General features: G+C 42.4%; 1 protein-coding gene across 1 annotated transcript in view; it reads right to left on the bottom strand.

Annotated features, from left to right (window-relative positions):
- The window catches only part of LOC124595304, a 103051-nt gene that overhangs the window by 52020 nt on the left and 37442 nt on the right, over window positions 1-13589 (bottom strand). The window contains exons 3-4 of the mRNA XM_047133991.1: window positions 10364-10536; window positions 450-556 (exon numbers count right to left, since the gene is read on the bottom strand). Coding sequence (XP_046989947.1) covers window positions 450-556; window positions 10364-10536 — 280 coding nt within the window. The remainder of the gene's footprint in view (window positions 1-449; window positions 557-10363; window positions 10537-13589) is intronic.

Genomic DNA, 13589 nt, shown 5'->3' on the forward strand with positions numbered 1-13589 from the left:
TCAACTTGCAATGGCTTTCTTCGAGTATACCTTAACCTGTTCATCACTTAAATATGTTACATAGATAAATGTATTCCAATAATTTCACTAGTCTGTATTAATTACTTCTTGGTGTTGGGATGTATTTCCCCATCAGTTTACATAGGAGATTCGAAGAAAGTAAGAAATAAAAAAAAGATGCAGAAGACTTTCTTTCCTACCCATACCTATTTCGACTTTTCACTTTCTGTCTGACAGCCCCACGTGGACTGCAGCCTGAGAGATGGGTCAGAACTCCTTCAGAGTTAACATTACAGTCGGAGAGGTAAGGTAATGTCAAAGTGAGCCAGGTAAGTCAGGAAACAGATACTGAGAACTGAATACTTACACAGAGCTGTGTGTGTCAGGTTTTCAACCCATGCACATATAGCGCAGCTCAAAATAGGAGGAAAAAAAAGAACGCCACTTACCATGTGTTCGAAAGCGAGGGGAATGAACAGGTGTGAGAGATACGTCACACCGAGGGAGAGCAGCTGCGCGGACTCTCGCCTGTAGCTGGAGTAGCGTTCCAGGAACCCTGCAGGAGGAGGAGAAAGGCGACATACCAGTGAATAATCCAGCGCATCCACTTTCTGTTAAAGCACAACTTTCACTTCCTGCCTTAACCAGCCTACAGACTGTAAAACTGTAGAACTTTTGAAACTACATACATGTCGGAAGTGTTTAGAGTTGCAACGCGGACACTTTTACGAAACTCATACTCCAGTATTTTTTGTGTCTATGGGCTATTTTTATCGCATCATCCTTATGCGAGCTTATTCTCAGTATTTTCAGTCCAGCAAAATGACATCACTACAGATGGTATTTGGTGGTACGCGTGGTACATGATACAGGTGTTGTGTGTTTCTAATGCTAGTAGGGGCACAGCACAACAAATATTGTCGAGAGTATGTGCATGTGTAGTTTGTTGACGCCTTTCCGACGCTGAGGTACGTCGAATCTTTGGCGTGAGGGACTTGATAACGTCATACCGAAATATCACAAGTACAGTTGGCTGCAGTATATTGATGGCAGAGCATGTGGCGACATGATGGACTGAGGACAAGAGTGTGGCAAGAAGACCACCAACCGACAGGAAGCGATTCATGGAACCTGGTTTGAGATGTGGATTTGCCATGTAGCTTTTACCACTGACAACAGAGACTTGGATCGAGCAGACCCAGTGTCGACTGGGACATGGTGTGATATTCATCGACGGGAATGACTTTCTGTTTGTGGTAGTAAGCCTGGCGCTGCTTTTTCTTCAGACGACCTTCTGAAAAGTCTCAGGAAGCGGTGATACTCGACATACATATCTCTCCAATACATGGTATCATCGTTTGGGAAGCTACTGATATGTCAGCAGAACTCATTTCTAAATTGCTGAAGGGGGCTGTATACTCGCCACTATATAGCAAAATGGTAAACTCTGATGTCATACCCGTTGTGTGCATGGTACCAAGTGGCATATTTCAGCGGAATACCACACGAACTTATACTTTACAGACATCTAGAGGAATGCACGAATCCGTGAATAGCAAGCCGTGTCCCCTGATTTGTCAGCCACAGAGCATGTCGGAGTTGGGGCAGGAAGACGTATACCATCATAAAAGCCGCTGTCAGCAATGCTCATGCTTTGCATGCTTCACAGCAAGTGCAAGACTGAACATACAGACTAACAAGATAATTGCAAGACGAGGTCAACGGAGTGTACTCAAGAGGATGAGTGGAGCCTTCAACACCACATCACTAGAGACACGCTGCATTGTGATGGGGACTTAAGAACGGCAAGCTCGATAAATTCACCGAGATTACAGGAATCATCATCACAAAGAAAACACAAATGAAACAATGGCGGATTCAAACATGACAGAGAGAGTGCAAGGCATTCGACAAGGGTCGCCAAGTTCACTCTTTCTTCCCTAACGTACGCGAAATGTTGCAACTAAAACACGTCGACCCAAGCCAGAGGATGGTCCATTTCCTGACCGGCAACTAACTAACACTGAAATATGCATTTGTGGAGAAACTGGGACACCAGAACGCATCGTACTGCAATGTAACACGGTAGCACATGTGGGACCTATATAGAACGATAATGACATCGCCAGAATAATATGTAATCCCGTAGCTGATAGTGTATCGAACACATTGTACGAAGAATACAAGCGCCAAAACCTATATGTAAGGAGGCTTACACAAGCACAAAAACACAACAAACCACGTCGGAGGACGCAAGCACGACCATAGATTCCTAAACTGAGGAATAAAGCAACACACTAAGGTTGAATATGATTAAAATGGGATCAAGACGTAAGGGACCCAAACCAACAACACACGACTCTATACGTCATAACAGAGCCACGAACAACACAACAGGTAGTAACAATCATAAAACAAACAAAGCACTGACAGAATGAGTGACACCACATAAAAGGACTTTAGTAAAAAGGCAAACGTCGTTTGGGAGGAAAAGGCACGAAAGAATTTTTGTTCCGAGGCTCCTCCTTCCCAACGACGCACTGCATGTTGTGTATAGTATACTGTACACAAGCAGTAATGTATTATACGTTTTGTTATGTGTAGGCAGAAGTATATTCTGTTCTTTATGTAAAGCTACAACCAATGTTTTTTATACATCAGATGTATTTTCTGTATAAACCATGTATAAAACCAAAAATCTAATGGGTTAAGTTATTTAAGGATTACTGCACTCAAGAGACACTGAACTACATTCTATTTCTACTACTAAATTTACAACCAGACGTTTATTCTTCATGTAAAACTAAAATTCGTGTACCCCATGTATCAAATGCTAGATCAGTATATAATCTGTATACCACCAGGTGTGTATGTATGTAAGGTATCACAAATAATATACCACAATTACCAACAATTATACAAAAGTCTACTGAATATAATACAGTGTCCCAACGTGCAACTCCCCATGTATCTACACACACGAACACAAAAAACCCACAACAACCTCGTCTCTGATGTGATCAACCAACAAGCTACTTAGCCTATAGTAACACATCCAAATGTAGCATATTACTTCTCTCTACGTGTTGTACCTTATTTTTAACAAACTTATTGTATGACATTTTTTCGACTTTTGCATTATATAAATTATATTTTCCTCAACTAGGCAGAAACAACTTTGGCAGTCCTAAAGCATTAAATTCTCTGCAAAAGTAGAAAATTTTTTATGTACTTTGTTATTTACTTTATTTAAAATAGCTTTAACAAATGCGTACCAATAACACTGTAAAAATATGTGCTCTTTGCTATTAGATTTAGCAGCCCTCGATCGACCTTAGATTTCGAGGTGGAGGGTACTCTGTGCTGTTAATGAAATAAATAAATGAATGCTCATCAACAGACACAGCATGTGTTTCAAAATCGCAACTAATCCTTCAAGACGATACTCAAAAAGCATTTCTTGTTTCCATAGTCCATACGAAATGAATTTTGAACCATGTAGTACCCATAATACATTCAAACAAAAAAAAAAAAATATCAAGCCGGACCACGAGGTTATAAATTCTTAGTCCATACGAAATGAATGTTGAACCATGTAGTAACCATAATACATTCAAACAAAAAGAATATCAAGACGGACCACGAGGTTATAAATTCTTATTTATATCGACGGAAGATGCGAAATTGTAACTTTGGCGGCCGGCGGATGAATGTGTGTCACTGCAGCGCTGTTTCACCGCCCAGATGGTAAGGATAGTAAACAGCGGACATGACGATACGAGAGCATAAAGTTTTTTGAGAATTTATTTCTGTACAGGCAGGACGGGGTGAACCATGGCAGAATACAGCTTCCAGAAGGATGCGTCGACTTAGGGAGGCGACAGAATGTGAGGACCGAGCAATCGTCAGAAGCACTCAGAGCCCCGGATTCGTCGTTATCATCGATCCTACGCGCTTCTCGCGCTTCAGTGACCACAACTAAGCACTAAATAGGCGGCTCACAGAAATGGGCCTGAGCTCACGGCGCCCGTTAGGCCGACTAACACTGACAGTTCACCGACAAGCCCACTTGCAGTGGTGTCGGGCACATTAGACCTGGAATCTCATTCACTGGAGTAGAACTGACTTCAGTGGTGAGTCCCGTTTCCAGCTGAGACCTTATGACCAGCAAGGATGTATCTGGGTACCAAGCAGACTGTCGGCCGCCATACGGCCCACAGTCAGTAATGATTTCCTGCGGTGCCACTTCATTTCGTAGGAGGACCCATTTGGTTGTCCTTCGTGGCATCCTTATAGCACGGCTCTATGTCGGCGCCCCGTTGTGCTGCGCATCATGGCAAGCCACATGCCTTACAGTTCAGAAAGATAGTGCTCGCACGCACACAGCGAGAAATTCTACTGCTTGTCTTCGTCCTTGTCAAACGCTGCCTTGGCCAGCAAGTTCTCTGGACCTCTCTCTCTAATTGAGAACGCTTAGAGCATTATGTGCAGGCCCCTTCAAACACCTCGGAAGTTTGACGATGTAACGCGCCAGTTGGGCAGAATTTGGTGTGAAATCCGTCACGAGCACATCCAACAACTGTATCAGTCAATGCGAAGCCAAATAACTGCTTGCATAAGGGCCAGAGGTGGACTAACGCCTTTCACACAATTTGTAAAGCTCTTTATCTTGAATTAATCATCCAATTTTTATGAAATTGTAATCATTTGTTTATCTGAACGTGTACATAAGATCTACCGATTTCCGTACCATTCGGAGAATTCATTCGTGGTGCGTCGTTTTTTTTTTACTTGTTTTAAATTTTTTAACACGTGGCATTACAGCAACTGTGTGTCCTAACAGTGTCATAAAGATGGTCTTCGATCTCGATTCAATTCTCTCCGCATTGCTGCCATGCCTTTTATTAGTACATATACCGAATACGTTTTGATCGAAACGTGTATTTTTCATACTGTTTGTTGGATTGAAACCTATATACAATATTTTTTTATGAACATCCTTCAGTACCTGCAGTTAGATGTAAGAGACGACTAGAAAACTGGCACCTTCGTAGTTAAAAAATAACAAACTGGGAAAGAATTTACGCTTTTAGGAGACCTCATGGAAATGCCGTGTAACTCTGTCTCTAGCCTCTCTTCCTAATGACCTCAACTGGGAGAGCAAGAGAACACGTAAGAATCTTCGTATATGCTATAATCAGCCGGATGCGCTCGATATTGTTCCACATGAAACTAAAGCTATCTAAGGCAGAAGTGGCTGAAGACTTTCAAGTACAAGCGGTGAGGCTCGTTCTGCCATCTGCCTTGTTAACGAAACTACCCGAAAAGGTCAGAGGACTCAACAAGAATCAATGGCATGAGTATGCTGAAGGCAGTAGAAACCATGGCATTGAAGACAGGTAATGTAATCCACAGAATATGTGCCCTGTGATTGAAAATGTGTCATGAATGTCTCCATTGGCAGAAGATTCCGGATTTGTCTTTCACTCGTATCTGCTGGAGGGCACTGCAGAGTGAGAGGTGACCACAAGAAGAAAACTGCATAAACCAAAAGCCTTCGAAGCGTGGAATGACGTAAATCTGAACGTGGTAGATGAGGTAGAATATCTCAAAACGTAAATGAAGGCTCAGACTATAAATAGTAAGGGTCAGAGAAGTGAAATGGAAAGAAAAGAAGGATTTCTCGTCAGTAGTATATGGGCTACTATCAAAAGCTGAAAAAGAAGAGATATTTGTAAGGTTCGTCATGAATGGGAAGGAGGAGCAGAGAATGTATTTCTGTGAACAGCTCGGGGACAGGATTATTCTCATCAGAATCGACAACAAACCAACCACAACAACAATAGCCGAGGAATACATCTCGACGTCACGGGCATAGGATATTTCGATAGTGATTTCAGTTGAAGAGCAGTGGGCATCTCTAAAAAAGGGAATCACATCACTGGACAGACAAAATAGGTACACGGATGGCAGCAGCAAGGACAGCTTGGATAAGAGAGAAAAATACTTCAATCGACCAAATAAAGAAGAAGAATTCAGCACAAGTGGCTTAGGAATGAAATAAATATGAAGTACAGGGAAGACAAAGTGTAAAGGCAACTGAAATAATGTGGGAAAATATCATCCACTCAGTCCTTAAGATAGCAGGGGCAAATAAGTGCTAGGACTTTTATCACAATCAGCTTAGCAGTTCATGCATCCTAGTTGCTGACAGGTTTAATTTACAAAAGAGGGAAAAGAAAACTGAGGAAGTTCTAGAACACGATCAGTTTCGTTTTAGGAAAGATAAGGATACCATAGAGACAGAGGCTGTGATCGATTATTAAAGCAAGACTTACGAGAGATCAAGTCAGGTTCAGAGGGTTTGCCAATGTAGGAAAATCAAATGACAGTTTAAAATACTGCAAGATGTTAGAAAATCTCAGGAAACTACAGGAAAAGTCGGTAATATTTCATTTTACCAAGAAACAAGAAGAAAAATAATGGGAATCGGAGACCAACAACCAAGTGTTCGCATTAGAAAGGGAATAACAGGAGAATGTAATCATTCACACAGTACATCGAAGAAACAAAGATGGAATTAGAAGACAGAATGAGAAGTGGGATTAAAAATTATATTGGGAGGACACCAATAATAAGATTAACTGAAGATATTGCTATCCTGATTGAAAGCCAAGAATATCTGTAGAACTTGTTGACTGGAATGAACAGTCTAATGAACACACAGGATGATCCGATAGGAAACTGAAGATAAGAAAAGGAGAAAACTCTACAACCCCTTCAATTAATAAATCGGTCAAAATAAAAGTGCCAGAATTGACACATCTGATAAGCTTAACATAAAAATTTAGGGCGAGGTAGTGAATGAAGTAAAGGAATTCTGCTACCATGAAAGCATAAAACTCATAACGGAAATATTGAGGAAGACATAAGAACCAGACTAGAACAGGCAGGCAAAGTGGCATTCTCGCCCAAAATCCAAAACAAATCCACTATTATCAAACATTAGCTCTAATTTGAGGGCAAAATTTGGGACACAGGATTGGATGAAAGTGAAAAGAAGAAACTCGAGGCGTTCGAGATCTAGTGCTGTGGAAGCAATCTGAAAAATAGGTGGACTGATCAAAGAAGACATAAGGCGGTTTTCCGCAGAATCGGTGAAGAATGGAATATAGGGAAAACGCCGACAAGAAGAAAGAACAGCATTTTTTTCTTGCTCTTCCAGTCTTATTCTTGTTTTCTGAAGTATTGCTTCCATCACGAACCGCAACCTCAGAACCGCCTCTGTAATTCATTTACATATTTACATATTCTCACATATTCTCAATCTTCTTTTCGATTGCCAGGAACGTGGATACATGAGCTGTTACGCTGATTGTGCGACAGTTCGCACAACTGCCCTTGCTACCTTCATGGTAATGCGATTATATTTTTCAGAAAGTGTGAGGTGTATCTCCAAACTCATACAACGTAGATTCTACACTCAACTTCACTCATTGTCTGGCTGCCACTTCGACTAATGATTTCAGAAAATTTTTATCTATCCCGTCCACCTTATCTGACCGCAGGTCTTCCAACGTTGTTTTAAGCTCTAACTACTTGGATCACCTATGTCTTCCACTGCAGCTCCAGTTTCTTTTCAGTGACGTCAACAGACAAGCCTTTCCCCTCGAGGATGCCTTCAGTGTATTGTACACACCTATCCATTCTTTTATCTGTTGTTCAGTGGAATTAACTTTGCAGCCTCAAAGTTGATGCCCTTGATTTAAATTTAACCAAATGTTCCATTGACTTTTCGTTACAATGAATCAGTCCTCCCGACGAACACATCTTATTATAATTCTTCACATATTTCCAGCAACCATTTCTCTTTGTGTTCCTTGTACTTCCTATTTATTTCGTTCCTAAGGGATTACATTGTTGTATTCCTCCATTTTCTTGAATATTTGTATACTTTCTTATTTTGTCAATCAGTTGAAGTCCTTTTTATGTTACTCAAGACCTCTTCGCTGTTACCTACCTTATATCTACATTTGTCTGTGTAATTTCTCTGACTGCCCTTTTTACTGATGTCTGTTCTCTTCAAATGAATTGCCTATTGTGCAATTCATTAACGTAATATCTACAGCCTTGGATAAATTACAGCACACCACATCATATGCCCAGCACTTCAGTATCTCACTTCATCCACATTGGTTCTTGTGGACCATTCTCTTAAGCTTCAGTCCACTATTCATCATAACTAAGTTGTAATTCGATTTTACGAGGACTATTCGTTTATTGAGGTCCGATCGGTGGTGAAATGGAAACCACAGTGAAAATCCAAGAAAGTTTGCACAGACGTGTTGAGCAGTGTTTCTGGTATGCCCTTCGATCACATCTTGTATGTCCTTTCATCTCTGTACGTAAAGATGCCTAGAGAATGATCTCTCCCCATGTGTGAGAGCATGTTGAGAGATTTCGCCTGGTATCCTGCAGCTCACATAACGTAACTGTCATACAATTCCTTCTTCATGACAGTTCTCGGCCGTACACTGCAGAGGCAGTGAGGAGGGATATGAAGATAACATTTTTGCACACATAACGAGCTGCAGACCGACGCAGAGAATTGTCGAGAAGAACAGGCAGCTGCCTTCTATGACAAGGGTATTGGAAAGTTAGTACAATGCTACGACAATGTCTAAGCCGTGGTTTCCATTTTGTGACCGACGGGACCACAGTAAAATAGCACTGGATACACCTTACAATCAAATATCTGATTTCGGAGTCTCTGTGTGGTCATGATGCAATCAGTGTTGAATTTTCCCATATCTCGGGCCTCTTCTAATCACACGGCCCATGGGGAAGCTTTCGATACTTAGCGACAGTTCCAAGTTAAAACAAAGAGTGACAACGAGAAAGATAGACTCGCCCTTCGTTCCACTCAGCTCCAAGGCTAAGCCCGGTGCGGTATCGTTCTTGTTCTGCTGGCAGCCATAACTTCATGCAGCTGCGTACATAAAATTTTGATATTATTATAATGGAGTAATATGTTACTAGAATGGCGTAGAAATACTAGAAAGTAACGAATCCTGATTTTGAAAATCGTTAGATAAGTAATTTCTCCAAAATCGATGTTTTGGGATGTTTGACATCCGCATGAATTAAAAAAACATGGGGTTAACATTTTGGTAGTACGTGTATTTTGACTAAAAATGATATTACAGAGCATTTCTTAAGCTTCATATATTCATTCCTGTACCTGTTATTATTATTATTGCTATTATTACTATAATTACTATTACTTCTATTACGAGTATTGTTATTATTATTATAACTATATACTGTTGATGTACTATACATGTTGTAATGTTCAATCCCTAAGGATGTCTGCTTAGATGTAAGAGAGAACATGAATGCCCTAATTTGACCATGTGAAATAAATAAATAAATAAACAAGAGAATCAAAATTGTCGAAATTCAATGTGGTTTGGAATCCACGTTTACCATTGCATAGTGGCGCAGGGTCTATTCTTACTTTCTTGCAATTCATGTTTTCTGATCTATTGGGGTTTGCATTGGTAGTGGATCCATGTACTCTCCGTAGCGTGTGTTTAAAAGGTAGGTCTCAATAAACCTCCAGATGGGCTACTCAGGGCACCAGATGGCCTCAAATCTCCAGAAATTTCGAAAGAACGCCTTCTGGAGCTGTGCGTTGAAGTTTTAAAAACATGCAGCCTAGACGGCATCGCATAGTGTAGCAATTTCGTAGCCCATTCTTGTTCTCCATCTTCATTCAGAGCGTGCGGTGGACATTCCTGTCTTTCCAGACGACAGTCCCTAGCTTGACGACTACTCAGACGTCCTATAACGCATCCACTGGTTCGCTTAATCACACGGTTATAGTCTCACAGGAAATGTGACGGTCTGGAGCGTGAAGCACAACAGCCAACATCCTCGCAATTTGGTGTCTGTGCGGGATCTGATGAGTGGCTACTGGGTGTGGCACACCTGGAGAAACTTGTGGACACTCTCTTCCTCCCCGAACTCAGTTATCTAGGCTACAGGCAGTGAACTGTGCAGTAGTAGCGTCATCTTGCCCGCGGGCGACTAACTCTTTGTCTGACGTGCTTATCTGACGTCAGCTGAAAATTGTTGTCAGCTTTCGTGTTCATTAGTAAGCATAATAAATGCTTTCGTCCGATTCGCTTATTACTTACTTCTACGACAGTAGTTTTCTATGAATTTTGACACTGTTGTCGGCGCCGACACAGTAATGTCATGTATGTATACATTATCTCAGGAGAGGTTTTCTTGATGGCGTGCCTTACTGAGAACATTACGCGGTATTTAACAACATCAAACTTACCTAAAAGATACTCACCAGTTTTGTTCAAGTGCCGGACAGAAAACTTAATTTGTCGTCGGTAATAGCACCATCTCCTGACGATTATGGCTCTTGTGATGCGCCGAACAGCGTGCATTAAAGGGGAAAGAATACTGTCCCTCAGATGATCATTTGGCAGCGTTCCCAAGTTCCATTCCACGTCGTTCAACCTTTCAAAAGAAAATGGAATCAGCTGACGTAGTAAATGATATTATGAAACAGGACTGTATTTTCTGGAACAGAATAGAGAAAGCTAAACTCAACTGCCCCTTCCACAGTGTTTATTGTTTGCACTGAAAGAGTTCCAGGGCATTAAGGATTAAGCAAGGTATTGGTCTGAGTTATTCCGGTGTAAATTATGAAGGGTATACTAGTCTGTTGACACATTTTTGTAAACGGAGCAGCCTCTGCTGAAATCAAAAACGCCTGTGCACACATCCAAACTTCTGACAGGACTAGAACATGGTCTAGTACAGGAGTATCATTATAGCCCTGTCTCTTTATACAACATACAGATATTCATACGCAATATATTCCCAGGGTAATGTCTAAATCTGAAAATCAGATCGTTGCACTCGGTGACAATTTGGGCAAGTCTCTCAGGCTACAATGCGCAGCTCTCCGCCCTATTTCTCACTGTATGTTGCTGGCACCACACTCACAAGCAACACTTTCCATACAAGCTCGCTTATTGAGGATGTGCAACGTCTCCCTTGTGCCTTTCAGATATGGTAGGGTCTTGAGTATTCGTGAAGCGAAAGATCACACCCCGCAAATTTCTTCAGTTAATGGATTCTGGAATTCTCCGCGGTGCCTTTGATTCTCTTGGCGCCTTTGTCTAGTAGGAGCAATACTGGGCAGAAGAGAGAACCATTGAGTGGGAGTTGACATGTTAGTGCTATTAATGCTCCTCAGGCCATCATTCTGTGTTATTTGTATGTGGGCTGTTCTACCATGCAGCGACACCATGTTCAGTAGCTGAGGACACAAGAGAGGCTGCATCACTGCGTAGTGTATCTGAATTTTGTCCCCACTTGTTTCCTACAATGTGGTGTACTAGACTTACTATTGAGCCAATCTCGTTTAATGGGTTCGTGACCTAGTTATTTAGGGAAGTAGGTGTGGGAAACTTTTGATCCGATCTAATAGGACGTGTAAGTTCTTGTGTCAGTAAGATCCTGTGTCCCTCTTTCTTCTAGAAATGGAGGACTATGACCTCTCTTTTACTTGGATTTGGCAGAAGTCTCCATTAACTCTCATTCATTATGTTGTCAAATATGAGGACTACGTCGACCCAGAGAGTACTCAACCAGTTCCACACCATCAGTTTGGTTGCTTCGCGTCCATAAGAACAACACTATACATACATCAGGAACCTGGTGTGTAAAGAAACTGAGAAAGGGAACACTTCGAACGGAACTTGGTTTACAGTGTCAGATTACTTTCACTGGGTATTGCAGAACTTGTATCGAGCCTCGCGATCTTCGTAGAGGAGTGTGGAGGTAACCGGGTCTTATCCATGCAGTCCCACGGGCTTGGCTTGGGGTGGGAGTGCGGTGGCAGTTATGATTTGGGCTGGTACGATGAAGGGATAGGTGATACGTCTGACGGGTACCGACGGTAATATTAGCGCTACACAGTAGCCTTCAGCTTGCCGTCCAACTCTACACACAAGATTCCGGTAATGCTTCATCTTTCAAAAGGATACTGCGTGGGAACATCATGGTCTCCTCGTAAATAACTTTCTGCAGGCGAAGGGTATCAAACGAATTGCGTAGCTAGTGGTGTCTGTTTACAGGGAACCTAATGAGTCTACACTGACGAGCCAAAACCCTATGACCACCTGTCTAATAGTTTTTAGGGGTCTCTCTGGAACGAAACACATCACCAGTTCTACGCATCAGGGACCGGGCAGTTTTTTGGTAGGCTGTGAAGCGTCCGGGCGTCCAGAGTGTCACCTACTCAACGGCCACCTTGAATTGGAGAGGAACATGGTCCCCACAGTACGCGAGTGACCTCCTGAAGCTGGGCTTCAAGGTGCGGGAGCTCGCTGTCATCTCATCCAGGGTGCTGACATCGTGCTATGCATCGTTCAGGATCTTTGAGCGCAAGACAACACAGCGCCCGATGGTCAGGGCTGGCGTTGGGTAGAGGGCTGACTTCTCCCTCCCTGACTCCTGGGACTTTCACAGGAGCAATACTGTCTTTGTTCCCCTTTCTTGTCTCTTCTCTTATGTAATTGTTAATTTATTCTATTTATTTCTTTGTATTCTTCAACATCTACATTTGAGGCGTCGTCCTATGTAAGCTCGCACTGCGGTGGGGGTATTGGTGCGGTACAATATACCTGTGTACCATTTCATTTCATGTATGTGTTATTTCTATGGAATAAAGACGGCTGAAATATTTGGCACCAGATTTCTAGCGCAATTCATTTGATTTCCGCAAACAAAAGGCTGCTGCTTGTGGGCGCGGCGTTAGCGAGTGGTAGCGACCCAGATGGGTTCCATCAGTCGATCTTTGCGGCCTAGATGTCAGTGTGAGTTAACTGTCATGTTCCTCAAAACACTGTGCTACTGTTCTGAACAATTGTCTTGCTCAAAGATGACATCACCGTTGGGGAAGACGTAAAGCATGAGGCGATGCAGGTGAACCTCAGCTGTCTTTGATCACTATTACAGGCCCCATGGAAAGGCAGAATAATATCTCCCATAGCATAATACTGTTCCCACCAGCCTGCTCCCGTAGCGCGCTGCACGTTTCGAAGCGCCATTCGCGAGTTTGACGGCGTTTGTGGAGTCGGCCACCGACCTGGTGTAGCAAAAACGTTATTCATACGACGAGGCCACGCGTTTCCATTGATCCAACTTGCAGTCTCGACTATCCCGTGGCCACTGCTTCGTAATTGACGATGTCGTTGCGTCAACAAGTAGGAGTCGTCTGCTGTGGAGTCCTATGATCAAAAACGTGACAGGAATGGTGTGCTCCAAAACACTTGTGCGTGCACCAGCAGTGCGTTATTTCGGCCTCCGAATCCCAGGTTCTGTGGAGAGTCGTAGATGTCCAGCCACTTATCGTCCAGTGGTACTTTCACTGTCATTCTAGCACTTTCCATAGATGCTCAATACAGCAGCACGTGAACGTTCGACCAGCTACGCCTTTTTCGAGATACTCGTTCACAGGCTCTTGGTAATAATATCATGTTTGACAATGTTGCTCATGT

The sequence above is a fragment of the Schistocerca americana genome, chromosome 2, assembly GCF_021461395.2.
Source record: "Schistocerca americana isolate TAMUIC-IGC-003095 chromosome 2, iqSchAmer2.1, whole genome shotgun sequence".
NCBI classification, from domain to species: domain Eukaryota; kingdom Metazoa; phylum Arthropoda; class Insecta; order Orthoptera; family Acrididae; genus Schistocerca; species Schistocerca americana.